Source organism: Scardinius erythrophthalmus, assembly GCF_964197995.2.
Source record: "Scardinius erythrophthalmus genome assembly, chromosome: 19".
In the NCBI taxonomy this organism is placed as follows: Eukaryota; Metazoa; Chordata; class Actinopteri; order Cypriniformes; family Leuciscidae; genus Scardinius; species Scardinius erythrophthalmus.
Window position 1 is genome coordinate 15,865,240 of NC_138239.1, and position 16,404 is coordinate 15,881,643.

At 36.0% G+C, this 16,404-nt stretch overlaps 1 protein-coding gene across 1 annotated transcript in view; it reads right to left on the reverse strand.

The window, feature by feature from the left end:
* The window catches only part of grid1a (glutamate receptor, ionotropic, delta 1a), a 124,177-nt gene that overhangs the window by 48,087 nt on the left and 59,686 nt on the right, over window positions 1–16,404 (reverse strand). Inside the window, exons 3-4 of the mRNA XM_081347778.1 lie at window positions 11,208–11,261; window positions 5,373–5,546 (exon numbers count right to left, since the gene is read on the reverse strand). Coding sequence (XP_081203904.1) covers window positions 5,373–5,546; window positions 11,208–11,261 — 228 coding nt within the window. The remainder of the gene's footprint in view (window positions 1–5,372; window positions 5,547–11,207; window positions 11,262–16,404) is intronic.

Here is a 16,404-nt window from a genome sequence, read left to right on the forward strand (position 1 = left end):
AACTTGGACTACTGGTGTTTTTATATTAGCCTATTAATGCATTTTATAGTCTATTGTTGATGCAGAGAGATTTGTCTTCTAAAACATTTTTTTTGCCTATTTACAAAATAAAATCGCCATGCATTTCCATTTTACACTAAGGAACAAATATTATACAATGACTTTACTTCTGTAGCCTATAATAATTCATATATATGACGTTTAAACGACAAACAATAAAATCAGAACCAGTATTTGCGTTCATGGTTCCAGTGGCAGTAATGCATCCACGGCTTTTCAAAATGTCACAAAGCGTTTTGAGATTGCTTTGAATTAAATATTGAAGTTTATAATTTGTTTGGCACGACGAGTGGCAAACTCTTTGTTTTGTTTTGCAAACTCAGCTAGCCTGTGGGGGGTTTGGAGAAGGCAATACTTTGCTTTATCGTGGGGGTGCAGGACAGAGGTGTTAATGTTCCGTCTTTCATATGGAGAGTGTCGGAGCCAGCCTGATGAGGCAAAGGCAAAATTCTTTTAAGGATTAATCTCAAAATCTCCAAAAGTCCATAGCCTATGTACAGTAGGCCCTATATCTTATTAAATTATATATTGTAGTTTTATTGATTGTATAGGTTTTCCACAAACAATTTAAATTTAGCAGATACAGAGCTCTTTTATTGGCGACCCACCTCGTTTTATTGTAAGGTGAATTCAGCAAGGCATGTTGTATCTTTGAAGGAACAAAAGCTATTTGTTACAGTTTTTTCTTTCGTGATTTGTGTGGATGACACACAGCGACATATACAGTATTATCATATGGTGTTTTTTTACGCTGAAATGCTTAATTTCGAGAAAGACCCACCGCGCGCAGTGAGGGAGACCAAACTTAGCCTACTAAAAAAATATCCAGCGCGAGAGAGGCAAAGAAAAACGCCTGTTCTTAATTTATGTTGCTTTGAACTTTTTCCGTTTTGTACCGTTTTAATTTTTTAATTTAGCTGCAATTTCTTTGACAATAGAAATTTAAAATGTTGCAAGAATAGGCCTAAGATTCTGTGTTTCTTATTTTGCATCACAAAGGGAATAAACTCTATCGATGCAACCCTGTTTAAATAAATAAACTGTCCCGACACTTTATTCATATCTTAAAATGTGCGATGGGTTTTCAAACTTAATTAATTTTATTTTTATTTTACATTTTCATTGTTTATTTTTTAATTGAAAGCAATACTGTATTGAAAGTATTTTTCTGATTTGTTCGATCTGTTTTGAAAAATGTCTTCCGTTGATATGGCCGGGTATACTGTCAGTCATCTCAATCTCGTGAATGATTCACACAAACACAAAAAAATAATTTAGCAGATTAAAGACGAGCTTCATCATCTTCATTTTCTGGTGCGATCGACTGACAGTCTTCCTTCATCAGATGTGTCGTCTTTGCAGCGGGAATGTAGCAAATTTATGTTGTAATGTACAATTGATAATTAAACAAGATGATTGACTTTAATAAACAGATACATATTTAAGCATCAACAACACTGTCGGCTACACTGAGATTCGATCTCAGATCGTTTTGAAGCTCCGAGAGGCTATTGTTAATGCTTTGACCACAGAGCTACCGTCTGAATCGCCAACGTCTACTATTTTCTCTGTTTTAAAAGTTTGTAACATGTAAGGCTATATTTAGTTCTGAATATAACAAAGAATGATTAAACCGACTACATCGGTTAGGAGCTGCAAGTCCTGAAAATGTTTTAATTTCACGGTAAATTATTTTAATTTATTTCACTGTTATGTTTCAGTTAATAAATCTACAAACACATTAAAATAACACGAAGAAAATGACAAGTAACCTATTGACATAGCCTTTCTAAATTATAGAAAAACTGGGCACACAATGTTAACGTGTGTCTACTTTGTTTGAATTTAATGAATTTGAATTCGTTTAACCACAATATTTATCTTGAATTTATCTGCGACCTCAGCTCAGATTACTGCCGCGGCAGATTACGTCATAAAGAGAATAAACTGACACTTTTCAAAGTCTGTGATTACAGCGCCACTCAGCGGTAAAAGGCAGCAAATACACATCCCAATTTTGCCGCCGCGGGAACGGCGGCGGTAAAAGTCTCATTCTGGTTGACCACCATCTGTAGACGTTCACAGAAGGCTTTAAGACCCAGCAGAATCCAATGCCGGCTGGTCGCTCCCGCTTCACAGCGAGCGGGAGTCGCGCTAACAGCAAATCCCTTCCACTGTCCGCGTTTTGATTTTGGCAAATCAGTTTGGGCGAATGCAAACATGATTATTGCTCATGAGTCCAACATTCAACCACACAAGAAAACACGCAATCTCCCTGAGGGAAGACGTGATCAGTGAGTTGTCTTTCACTGTTGTAAGTTAATGTTGTTAAATTGAGAAAAACATTTTACATTTAAGTACCTTGTAGCGTATTCTTGGACCTCATTATTGAAACACAAAATAACCAAGTCTCAAGCACCAAAAGCAACCCATACTAATCCAAGTTCTCTTTAATTGAGAAATAGGCCTATGCATTTTCATTTATTCATACATGGTTGCAACATCATTTTCAAATTTTAAGTGTCATTGTTTAAAAACAAAAAATGCTTTATTGGTCGAAATTTCAAAGACATTCAGTTATCATGCTTTTAAATTTTATGCCATCTATGGCATCTTCCTGACAAAAACAAAAAAACAAAAAAAAACATCATTTTGAATAGAGGTTGATGATTTGTAATATCTGTTGTTGTAGCTAGAAAATGGGTAAAATTCAACTATTTGAACATGGAGCCACATTATATCTATGAAATTGAACCATATAGTTTGAACCATTGAACCATACGGTTGATTTCACAGGGAATGACCCAAAAGTGCCTGAGAACATTTTATACACCTTTTATACACATGCTTACCTGCAGACACTGAAACGACATACACTGTGTGGTGCAGTACACATATTTTGAGTGTCCCTTATTCTGTTCCTTATAAAGAACCACGATTGTCCCTTATTTTCCTTTCCAGAAGTTGGCAACCCATAGTAGCCGGCATTGCATTCTCTTAGGTTCTGGAAGCTACTCTCCTTAAAATATGCAGCACACAGATAAACGGTGGGGTTATAATGTTCAGGAACAGTGTTAAAAATAAATTTTAACCACTGTTTTCTAAGTTCGTCCACTTTAGGAAAGCCAGACAAAGGGGTTTTGAAACCGGGGTGGAAAAAACAGTGTCTCATCGACATGGCAACAACACGCTACTAAAGCAGGTCTTCTTCTTCGTCTTCTCTAGTACAGCTCAACCAGGTCTCACCCCCTTTTTTTGCATATAATTGTGGGCGGGGATTATTTAAATGAGTGGCAATGTGACTTCACAAGATCCGGAAGAAGTGCATTCTAGTCCCAATGAGCCGTTTGTTGTAGTTCTTGAAAAGTGTTTTCTGTTGAAGAGCAGATATACCTTTGGAGTGGACTTTAAGCTTTGTAACCTTGCAGATCTTTTTGACGCTCAAACAGCAACATTACACACTATCTAAAGTTGAAAAAGTGAAAAAGCATAATAGGACCTCTTTAAAATACAAAGGTAAGAAATACAAGTTTGCAATATCAAGCAGCATAACAAGCTGTTTTGTACGGCTAAAAATAACTAGAAGCAGATGACACCAGAAGCCAGACATAAATTTACAAATTACCTTGTCTTATCTTACGTTAAAAAATAAGGTGGAAAGGCAACATATTCAGAAGTGGAAATTGCAGAAGGAAAGCTAGTTTGGTGAAGCCTGGGGAATTGTGTAACCACAGAACAAGAACATGCTACATTTATGTGTATACGCTTATTTGAGGCATTTGAGTTGAAACAAGATATAAATCATTTATTTTCCTTAAATTGTTTTTACCAGTTTGAATTGGAATGGCATCCCAACTCTAAATTTAATCCCCACACTATAAATACTATGTATTTACTTGTAGAAATCATTAGTGTTTTGTCCTAATATCTTGTCACCTTTGCTGCCTATTGTCAACTCCTTCTCCAACCATCTATGCACTGCCAATGCAAAAAACCCAACCATCCATAACAAAACAAAGGACACTATATGATCGAATGCAGCCAGTCAATGTGTTAAACATCTAGATGTAAACATTTTGAGAATGTAACAATTTCAAGGACTCCAGCTTTAAATCTGAATGAATGAAGTTCAAATTAAGACATCAATTAGATGGATAAAAGCATGGCACCCACAGAGCTTTTATTCAGCGTTGCGTGAACTGTCAGCATGGCGCATGGAGACCCGTGGCCCGAGGGAATCACAATGCTGACTGCAACCTCTCGAGTTAATTAAAACAGCCATTCTGCCACAGCAAAGATTCAATCTCTTACTCTTTTCAACCTGCACTGTATCGTTAGCACCAATCGAGGGGCGAGAGGCATCCCAGCGGCTCCTAACATCTTGCATATCTCCTCCTCTTTTCTGTAAAGGACTTATTTGTCCTTTTGTGGTGCTGCTTCGGCATTAGCTTGTATGTAACCCTCTTTCTTCATGAATTATTGAGACACTGAGCCCCAGAGAACAGACACATGGATTTGCCATCTGCTCTAAAAGAGGGAAAATGGATTCTAAGACCCAAACAATGTTTTCATACTGTTTAAGCCAGAAACAGATACAGTGTTTTAATGTTGCGTAAATGGGAGGGGAATGTTTTCACAATTACAGCGTACCGTCTGTGACTTAACAAGATGATATTTGTTAACGGGTAAAATCATCAGGTCACAGGCGGCTAATATGGATCAGTCATGCATAACCTTGTTTTGAATTAAGATTCTAGATAAATTAAAGGATACAACTAAGAAAACAAACATGACAGTTACTGCCGTCATTATGCAGCATTACAGATACTTCTAAACTACAAATGCAAAGCTGTAATGAAAAGACAATTATAGATAAATTCAGACTTGAGCTACTGGAGTAAATCAATGCACTGAACTCCTTTTCTGGAAGAAAGCAGCTGCCAAGTATCTTAAATGCACTATGAATACAATATAACCTTTTGGAAAAGGCCACAGATTTGAAATTTCTTGTAAATCATGCTGCTTTCAGCAGCTCAATGAAAAAAAAGAAAGAAGCTTTGCTGAGGATAGCCTTGGAGCCAGAACTTCTGGTCAACTCTTATAAAAAGAGACTGTCTGAAGAGGCCAGCTGCGGTATTTGTTTTGTTTTTATGTCCTGTTTAGGTTGCGGATTTATCTGAAATAGATTATACTACAAAAATACGCTATCTGTGGCTGAGACTACATTGAAGATGACCTAATTTGACCTTGACCTATAGACCTCTTTCTGATGAATAAATATGAATTCACTGCACTCTTGAAAAGATACGCACCTCTAGAGATTGCAGGTACCCTTCCTGTGGGTCGCAAAGCAACGAGGAGATCCGGTGATTGTTCCTCATGCAGCGGATGTTGGAGTCCCTCCACAGGGGGAAGATCTGTCGGATCACTGTCATCCGGCCCAGAGCGCTGTGGACAAGCTCCATGATCTCTGTGTCACTAACCTCCTACACTCAGATAGAGAGAGAGAGACAGACACACACACAGTTTTACAATGGTGTAGTGTGAAGACAGGCATATTAAAATCTACTGGCAAAAAAAAAAAAAAAAAAAGCCACCAAACATACATATTAAACCCCTGGCTGCACTGAGGACTGTCCCAGCAAACAGAGAACATTGCTTTGGTCCAAAAGCATAAAACATCCCTGCTGAAAAAAGAAGTTTAAACCAAGCTGGTTTTTAGCTGACCTACAAGTGCCTAAAAACTTAGACTGCTTTATTTTTTTTTATTATTTTGATGGTCCCTTTAAATATATATCAGAAAGCAATACATAAAATATCAGTTTAATTTCATAAATATATGTCTGCTGAAATAAGGGATGAAAATACAGCCAAAGTAAAGAACAAGGACATGCTGAAATAAATGCTTGACAATTTTTTGACACATGCATCAATCTCTTGCTGGTCAGAGTAGCAGAACTGGGTTTCTGTCAGGACCACTATCGTCAAATACGATTGACAATTAGCAGTTAGGATTGGCGGTATGGCTCTGTTCTGGGCAAGAACTCCCTGTGCATCCATGCAGCCTAGCATGGATAAGAGCAGGGAGAGTTTACCCCCCTTAGGGTAAACAGAACAGAACCAACATAAATGTCTTGCAGATATCATTGATTCAAGATTTTAAAGTACAACATAATTCGAGAATTTATTCTGATTCAAGGGGAATCAGAATGCCAAATACTGAGTGCACGAGAGGAGGAGCTGGGGATGGAGGAGGGTAATTATCTCCTGAGAAACGCAATAGCTGCTGATAATACTGAAGGAGCTTATATATGTATACAGTGATAGGTGTCGTATTCCTATAGGTAGACTTGGATCAACTGAGTGACAGCTAATGTGAGCTTGACTAACGTGGCCTGGCAGAACTGACGCTACGCTTAATATTCAACTCACTCACTTTTCACGATACATATTTCATAATGTATTAGCATCAAAACATATCAATCAAAGTCAAAAGTGCCTCTGACTTACCAAGAAATAAAAGGAAGAAAATAAAGACCTTAAAACTTATAGTTTAGTTCATATAGTCTTTGAGTGCAATTCATAAAATTACACTGGAATAGCTAAAGCCTCAGGGAGTTAAGAATTAATCCTATTCTCTTAACTACTTTCAGGAATATAAAGTACAACATATGAAGGAAAAATAATGACAGGAATGACGGATTGGTCCCTCTGAGAATACGCTAAGTCAAAACACTTCTAAAGATCTGCAATACACTATAAGCTACAAACTGAAACAGAACTATTTCTTGAATATCAGCTATACAGTACCTGAGGTATAATAAATGTTCTCCAGTTTTAAAGTCTATAAATTAGTGAAAGATCTGAAGTTTTCTCCGCAACGTTCTCACGGCCTTGCATATCTGATGTCACACCAAGGCAGAAAAAATAAATAGCTATATTTCATAAATATATGTATGCAGAAGGCAGAAGCAAAATGTCTTAGGAAAGCTATTTAATTGTATTTTAGTGATTAAGAAATAATTGCAGTGTTTGAGTCAACCGCTACAAAGTTATTGTTTCTATTGAGTTAGAATCGGTGAATGCAATTTACAGGTTTCACAGAAACAAAATGATCAGTTGCTGTTGGAATACTTTGATGATTGCGGTACAAAAGAGCTCAATAGTAGAGACAATGTAAACGCAGAGACGTGAAAAAAATTTATCTTTTTTTTTTTAAAGAATATAGGCTTGAAATAATGGATATTTTAAAATAAAAAAAAATGGTCAATTTGCTTTCATATTATTATAGGACCATACAGTAGAATCAAACTGTTCTGCATGACTTTTTGAGAGAGGTTTTGTTCAGCAAGATAAAAATTAGAGGGAACATTAATTGTCTGTGTTGATTTTAAGCACATTTCTTCTCTCGAGACCCACCATGTGTGTTAGGCTGTGGCTGTGTGACAGTCTTTGGCTATCTAGGGCTAGAAAGCGATCTGTTATGTTATCGATCTGTTACGATCTGTTATGTTATCTGTTATGATGTTCAATGTGGTTCTCATCCTATTTACATGGAAGAACCTTTGCTGTGGAACTAGGGACCACTAATTCATCCTCTCATCCTGTCATCAGGTCAGGGGTTCATCAAGGTTAATGTCTTGGCCCTGTCTGGTTTTCCTTATATATGCTCCTACTGGGATTAATCTGTCAAAAAAACAATGTGGTGCTTCACTGTTACGCAGATGACACCCAGCTGTATCTACCTCTGAAATGTGATGATGACTCCAAACTTACATATCTGATTGATTGCCTGGATGAAATAAAGGTGTGGATGGCAACTAGTTTTCTGCAGCTAAATGAGTCTGAAGTGGTGATCTTTGAAGTTAGCCAAAAAGCTTGCACTTCACCTTGGCCCTTTAGCCACCAATGTCAACACTCAAGCAAGGAACCTTGGGGTGATTTTTGACTCGGAGCTGAAATTTGATAAACAAATCAATGGCGTGGTTAAATGTAGTTTTTTCCAACTGAGGGGCATTGCTAAATTGTAGAACTTCTTGACTTTTAAAGATATGGAGACTGTGATTCATGCTTTTATTTAATCCAGCCTGGATTGTTGCAATTCTTTATATCTGGAACTGTCTTGCTTTCTCGGTTGCAGTTGGTGGAAAATGCTGCGGCCAGACTTCTGACTGGCACGGGGAAATGTTCTAGTATCTCTCCCGTGCTGGCTTCTCTGCACTGGCTTCCTGTTGATTTTAGAGTGCAATACAAGATTTTGTTAATGGTTTTTAAAGGTTTACATGGTATTGCTCTAGAGTATATTTTAAGTCTGTTACAACATCACTGTGCTGCTTGACCCCTAAGATCATCGCAGAGTTTCCTCCTTAATGTTCCTAAATCACGGTTGAAAACTAAAGGAGATTGTGCTTACTGGCAGCGCCACACCTGCACATTAGATCTTGTGACTCGTTTGAATGTTTTAAATCTTTGTTGAAAACGCATCTCTACTCTGTTGCTTACAATTGCCCTCAGGCGTTTGGAGTCTGAATAGTGATGTGTGAAATTGTCAATTGTGTATTTTTGAGAGTGTAAAGCTCTTTGGTCAACTTGTGTTGTTTTTAAATGTGCTAAAGAAATAAATGTTGATTGATAAAAAAAAAAAAAAAAACTTTGCTATGACGCTGAACATTATTTAGTCCTATGTATTTATTTTCCTTATGAGAATGTCTCTAACTTGTTCTCATTAAAAATTGTTGTATCGTTCAAAAGTGGCGTAAAATATAAATGATCTAGTCCCAAGTGTAGGTATTAATTATTCCTTTATTCGTGACAATAAAACTTTTTACTGATCAAGGTGACATCAGAAGAGTCAGGTCTTCTGATGTCACTGTCTGTAATTAAATCACCACAGATGTTTGAATCCCTGAACATGCAGCATGAAATATGTAATTTAATTAAACTTCAAGCGTTTGTGACGGTAAGAGAACGTTCTGACATCTAATAAAGGTCAGATCCCCTGAATATAGCTTATCTGTGCCTGAGCTTGGCTTAATGAAACGATGTCACAATGACATCACAGGGAAAACAGAGTTAATATTTCCCCCCTCAATATTTCATTTAAATTATTTCCATTAAAAAAACAAATTATTTGGCATCATTTGTATGAAACTTGACTTTCAAACACTGATAAACCAAATCCAGGTTAAAATGAATGAACTTACACCAGATGATCCACCATGAGTCATGACCTTGATGAACGACAACCGTAGAGGCTTCATTTGTGCTCATAGTTGTTGTGTTGACCTTCATTTCTGCTTTGTGTTGAGGCACAAGCAAATTACTTAAATTACTTCAATTCGGGATAAGAGACAAAACAGAAGCATCACAGCGATGTGACTCAGTGAACATCTAAACCTCTCTAGTTCAACCCTTAAGGTAATGAATCATGAATTGCTTTAGTTTATCATTTCTAGGTTTAATGTGACTGTGCTTTAATTTGTTTATTGAAACAAGCTGAAAATAGGATTGAAGATGCATATTTAAAAAAAAAAAAAAAAAAAAAAACCCAGGTACACTAAAAGAGTGGTAAATGATTTACGTACATTTACATTTCCTTTCTAGTTACAATCTAAGTGTGCATACTGTACTGTAACTTGGTGGTAAAAGTATTACTGTTATCAGTGAGGTCTAGAAGAATTAACAGAGAAGTGCACTCATAGTGAGAAAATTTACTTTAAAAAACAAATATAAATCTAAAAATAACAATATCTTGTGCATGCTTTCACAGATTGAAGTGGAGCGTGACACTGCCCCGTTAAGTGGGCAGCTCCTATGATTTAATGTCTCATAAAGTTTAGTCAGTCTGATTCAAGGACATATACAGTACAGAGAGAGAGAGAGAGAGAGAGAGAGAGAGAGAGAGAGAGAGAGAGAGAGAGAGAGAGAGAGAGAGAGAGAGAGAGAGAGAGAGAGAGAGAGAGAGAGAGAGAGAGAGAGAGAGAGAGAGAGAGAGAGAGAGAGAGAGAGATGCACTACATGGCCTGAAAAGGAATGTGGGAAAACCCCTGAATTACAGGCTATCTTATTTAAGCTATACATTTCACAAGCCATGTTCCTTGGTGACTTTTCTTCATAGGAAAAGTTCACCAAAAATTAAACATCATTTGGTCACTCTCATGTTGTTCCAAACCTGTATGTATGATGTAAGTGAATGCTGAGCACATGATTTTCAAAGCTATGAATTATGACTTTCGTACACCGAGGAATCATATGGGTTCAGAAGACTAGAAACATATCATCCTAGTCCTAATTTTACTATGCTTGTATGGTGCATTTTGTCCTTTTTGGTGCTTAACAGCTCTTAGCCCCCATCCACTTTCAATGTATTGAAGAGGGTGTTTTGGGTGAACAACCCTAAAATACAACAACTGCCATTTTATGAAATGTGTCAGAATGAAATCAAATACCCACATCCATGTTCTTCTGGAAAGAGATGACTCCTACTCCATGTGAATGCTTTTGAAATCACATTTTTGTTTGGTCAGTAGTGTAGAGGGATACAGAGAGATAGACAGTGCTTTTGGATAAGCTTGTAGTGTGCTGTAAAAAAAAAAACCCTCAAGTATGACTGTCATATTGTCAGATACTCCCAGAGAACCAAACTAAAAGCAAAGTTTTCTTTCTCTCTCTCTCACTCACTCTGTATAAAGACACTGTCTGATTCTTTTTCATTTTATTATGTAGAATGTTGATGTTGGTGTCAACACATCAAACAGAATCAGAGTTTTCATGCCATCCACTGCACTCCGCTCTTATTGGGCCAGACTCTTCGCGCTCAGCTCTTATTGGCTTATAGGGCCAGACTCTAATGAGGTCTTACTTCCATCCAACTCTCAGTCAACAGAGTGAGGGAGAGAGACGAATAAGGAGAGCAAAACTGTGGCTCTGAGTTGTGCCAGTGCAATAATCCACTGTCAGCTTTGCTCTAGCATGGTGACAGCATATTACATACTGAATGAGAGATGTGCCATATATCAAACACTGGAAGTTGAAATTGGATATGACGACAGCAGACTGAATTTGGGCTGTTTTCTGAATCTGATTGCAAACAGCTTTGAGGTTGATGTCTCTTTTAAAAAATAGATATGAATGAGTTATGTTCTTACCTCATTGGCGTACACCCAGTGACTATCTTTGGATGCTAGATTTGTTTCCACTGCCTGCAGAAAACAAAAAGACAAAAGAATGTAAAAAAATTACTAAGATGGAAATAAACAGCTATCCTTTTTGTCTGCATACCAAAATTAGAAGCTCAAGCATGACGCAAAGAGAACCAAGGACACTCTTTAAAAAAATGTTTTACTTTCAAACATTCAAAGAAACATTGCTATGTGCTTTATTTCAACTTTTCAGAACACATTCTGTGCACTTCTCATAAATTAGAATGCCTGCTTCCTGTAACCATCTAAAAAGCAAACTTTACTTTTAATGTTTTAAATCTATGGGAAAAAAGCTGTCAAAAGTTCGAATCTCACATATGTGCAGACATAATAGTCCTAATAATTAATTAATTAAAATAAACTCAAAAGTAATTAGTGCATATTTTAAGTGTCTAATTAATGCAGTGTAAACCACACTGCACTTGATGAGGGTGTCTGTCAGTCACAATTTTTTGGCACAAAATGGGGTTGATGGAAACGATTTACATTACAAAGTAGTAGTTACAAAGTAGTTCACCCAAAAATGAAAATTCAGTCATTAATTACTCACTCTCACGTCGTTCCAAACCTGTAAGACTCCCGTTCCTCTTCAGAATACAAATGAAGATCTTTTTGATGAAATCTGAGAGCTTTCTGTCCCTCCACTGACAATCTACGCAACTAACACTTTCAAGGCCCAGAAAGGTTGTAAAGACATCATAAAAGTAATCTATGTGACGCCAGTGGTTTAACCTCAATTTTATGAAGAAACGTGAGTGCTTTGTTTGCGAAAAAATAACATAATTTACCACTTTATTTACAAAATATGAATCTCCAACGTGCGTTTTCGAGAGCAAAAAGAGGCCTGTGTGTTATGTTGACATGAGAGCAGACGTTGTTACATGAACGTGTTGGAAATTAATATTTTGTAAATAAAAAAGAAATGTAAAAAAGAAAAAAAAAAAGAAAAAAAGATTTGTTTGCACAAAGCACTCACATCTCTTCATAAAATTAAGGTAAACCACTACAGTCAGATTAATTACTTTAAAGATGTCTTTACTTTTCTGGGGCTTGAAAGTGGTAGTTGGGTAGCTGTCAATGGAGGGACAGAAAACTCTCAGAGTACATCAAAAATGTCTTCATTTCTGTTCTGAAGATAAACAAAAGTCTTATGGGTTTGGAACGATTCTGCCAGTATTTAACTGCCCTGCATGCATTTATATCTGTGGAAAATATAATATTTTTAAGAATGCTGCTAACTCATTCAAAAAGTTTAGGTTACCATTGACTTTCAATGTATGGACGAGAAAAATAAAGAAAAAAAAGAAAAGAAAGAAAGAAAGATCTCAGAATACATTATTTTTTGTTCCACAGAAAAAAAGAATGTAGTACAGGTTTAGAACAAAATTAGGATGAGTAAATCATTTTAATTTTTTGAGAATTTTCAATTTTGGGGTGAACTATAACTTTATGTTACAGTGACAGTACATGGTACAGAATTCCACATGGTACATAAATGCAGTCCTGTGGGTAGAAATGCAATGCAGTCACAACCTGTCAAAGAAATGGAATAGCGATTGTTGGATATCTTGGTGTGAATCTTGACAGTGGACACAGTGAAGATAGGAACACCTCCAGAGGTACAGTCTGGCTTTCATGGTTAGGGAATATATTGGACTAACTGCAGGCAGTAATGAGACGATAAGACCACATTGCAGGAGACTGATCAAAAATGTTCCTTATCAAACATCCTGACTGAGTTCAATATATGTGTATTCTACACAGAACAAGATAGTGGGAGTGTATTTCTATGTCAGACACAGACAGCAAAAAAAAAAAAAAGTAATTTTCCTGCTCAAGCTACATTTCTAAGTGCATATCGGATGCTGGAAAATATTAAAAAAACAGCTAGGGGCTAGAATGCCTCTTGCATGGACGCTTCAAAACAATGAAGAGTGTCTTGGGGTTTTTTTTATTTATTTTTTTTTAACTTGAAAATATTGATCTGGATTCTTCTACTGAATTGCTCTGGATTCTTCTACTTGTTGATCTGATCTGATAGATCAGATCAACAAGAGTATCCATGATTGCAATCATGTTCCAGGAAAAGTGAGTCTCCCTGGCTTACTCAACTGAAACTCTTGATTTCAGGAAGAAGATCCCTTTTGATCCCTTCTTTCTTCATCTCAACCTTCAAAGAACCTTTATGCCTTTTTTGTACTGACATCTTCTACAGCAATCACATAGAGAACATACAGTAGCACATGATCCAACTTTAATGACAAATGAAATAAAAAAGTGAGGCAAACTAGGCTAGAAAAAGCAGGTTTACACATGGTTCCACAGCAGCTTTTGAATAATACAATTGTGTTTTTTATGTACAGTAGCTTCATTAAGCAGCATGTTAACAAACAAAAATGAAATCAGAAACAGCATCACTTAAGAAAAAACAATCAAAACTTAATAACTGCTAGTGTACCAGACCATTTTAATGTGTTAATATTAACAAATTATTCTATTATTTGACAGACAATTTACTCCTTCACTACAGCGAGAAGTGTTTTGAAGCTGTGCTGTAAACTGTTATTTTTTATTTGCTCTTGGTAGATTACATTACGGAAAGTGTAAAATGCATCCCACTCCATTAACAGTTAAAATTTTCTCAGATGGAATGCAGACGAACCAATTTCAGCAAATCAGCTTGGTGTGTATATGATAAAGGGAATTCATGTAATGTAAAAAGACACAAAAAAACAGTACAGCTGTTATTTCTTTTATGTCATTTGTATTTCATCACCTATTAAAAATGTGTAGAATTGATCAATAACACTCTTTGTTAATATACTGTATATATATACTGTATATATATATATATATATATATATATATATATATGTATTTATATGAATATATATGTTAATAAGGGCTTGTTAATATTAACAGTATTAATCTACACTGTAAAAATTAAAGGTGCCTGGAGGAACCTTTTGGGGTTCTTCACTTCGCCACACCGGCGGAACCGTCTGTAGATCCTCTAGGCACCCTTTAAAAAGGGCCGGTTCTCTGAGGAACCACACAGGTTTCCTGAAGAACTCTTATATGAAGCACTGTGTGGAACCACTGTGGGTGCCTCCAGGAACCAAATTTTTTTTTTTTTTTTTATTATTTGTATTAAATTAATTTCATGTTGTTACTACGGTTACCATAAACTTCTATTATAATAAACAAACTGAACCAAATACAAAATAAGAATTGTTTATTACATATTTTAGATCCATTTTAATACATACACTTCAATGCACTTGGGGAAAAAAAGCTAGTAATAGATTAATATCAATGAATACACACAAAACAAATTGTATAATACATAAGTAACATGGATAATCAACCATGTGTATACAATAGGCTACACAAGAAAAGACATCTCAACAAAATGCATAGAAAACACATGTTCCATGTAATAAATCAATGTAAAAAATTAAAATTGACTAATTAAAAATGTCCATCTTCACTTAATTTTAAAACGTGTTTCAGTTCGCTTAAGTCTGACGCAACTGTTTCCAAGTCCAAAAGCTCTCTCAGATGCCAAAAACAAACAACAAACAGTGCTAATATGCACTCATTGTTCTGTAATATTCCTGAAAATTATGATCCTAACCTTTATCTCTATTCCGAAATCTCAGATGGTTAGTTATTCTGCTATTTTGAATCATAAAATGTTGAAGTCTGGGATGCCGTGAGACTGGAGACTGTAATGTACACTATGGCTTTTGAAAAGCTTAAATGTGACTTGAATCAACAGTTCCCATAAATGGTTGAGTATATTCTCAATATCTAGAAACAAGATAAAGGAAGTAGAGTAGAGGCTTTGACCCGGAAACAGTATTCCTTATGTCACAACAAGCAGAAAACATTTTCCATTTGAACAGAGTTAAGGTGCAGTAAAATGATCTGTTGTTCTGTGAGTGTTCACTGGTGAATTCAGTCATTTCAATAAGAATCCACACGATCAGCAATTTTGTGTGGTGCTTCATACATTACATTGCTACACTGCTGACAATGGTCAATGGACCTTTTTGCCTGTGTAATTTCATGAAATTCACAAATGTGACGCACCTTTACTCACTGCAACATAAAATGCAATCAATTATAAAATCTTCACAAGGGACATGTGAGGTACTTAACGAGTTAGAAAAGTGAAAAGGTGCATCAGCTTCATTTTCCGTTTGTTTTTCCTCTTTTCTGGTGGATGGTCCAGGCACTTCAATGATTTTCAGGTCTACAGGAGGATTTTTATTCTTCTTCAAACTTGTATTTCAGCTTACCGAGATCCCTGCAAAATACAAAATTTACTGTTAGTAAGGTTATTAAAGTGATTGTTGTGAAATTTAAATAATTTCCTCAGCCTTGTGACGTTCCAAACCTGTTTGACTTTCTGTCTGTGGAACCCAAAAGCAGATCTCAGGCATAATGCAACCCCTGACACCATTCAATTTCACTGCATGAAACACAAGCAGAAAAAAATTGTGTAAATCATTCATGAAACCATTCTTATGTACACTTGTCTAGTTCAATTCAATGCAACAATTTATATAAAAATGGTTAAGCTCCAAAAATGTCCCAGAAAAGATCCTAAAAATAATCAATGAATTCACAACTCATGTGTTATGGGTTGTGTTGTAAGTCTTATGAAGCCATTTAATAGCTTTTTCCTTTTTTTGTCGAAAAAGACCAAAGTTATAATTCAGGGTTCAAATGTCTTATATTCAAATGCATATGATTAAGGTACTATAGCCTATAAAAAATGCATAGCATTATTGGCTCCAAACCAGTGTTATTACATGAATGTAACATGAATGAGATTTGAGAGCATGAGGGAAGACGATTTTCAGAGAATAACTGATTAAAAAACACAAGTACACAGTCAAACAATACAATTGCACACAGAGTTCATAGTAATAAAGTACTTGCATGTGGTGCAGGTACTTACTGTAATTCAATGTTGCCACTGAAACATTGTAAGTTACTGGTTGTTCTGGGGAAACAAAATAACAAAGCTGATTATTCACAACATAGTATTTATTGACCACTAAATGGATTCAAAATGATATCTGAGAGAATGAGGGCACCTGTAGTAAGTAAAGTTAGGCTAAACAAAAACAGA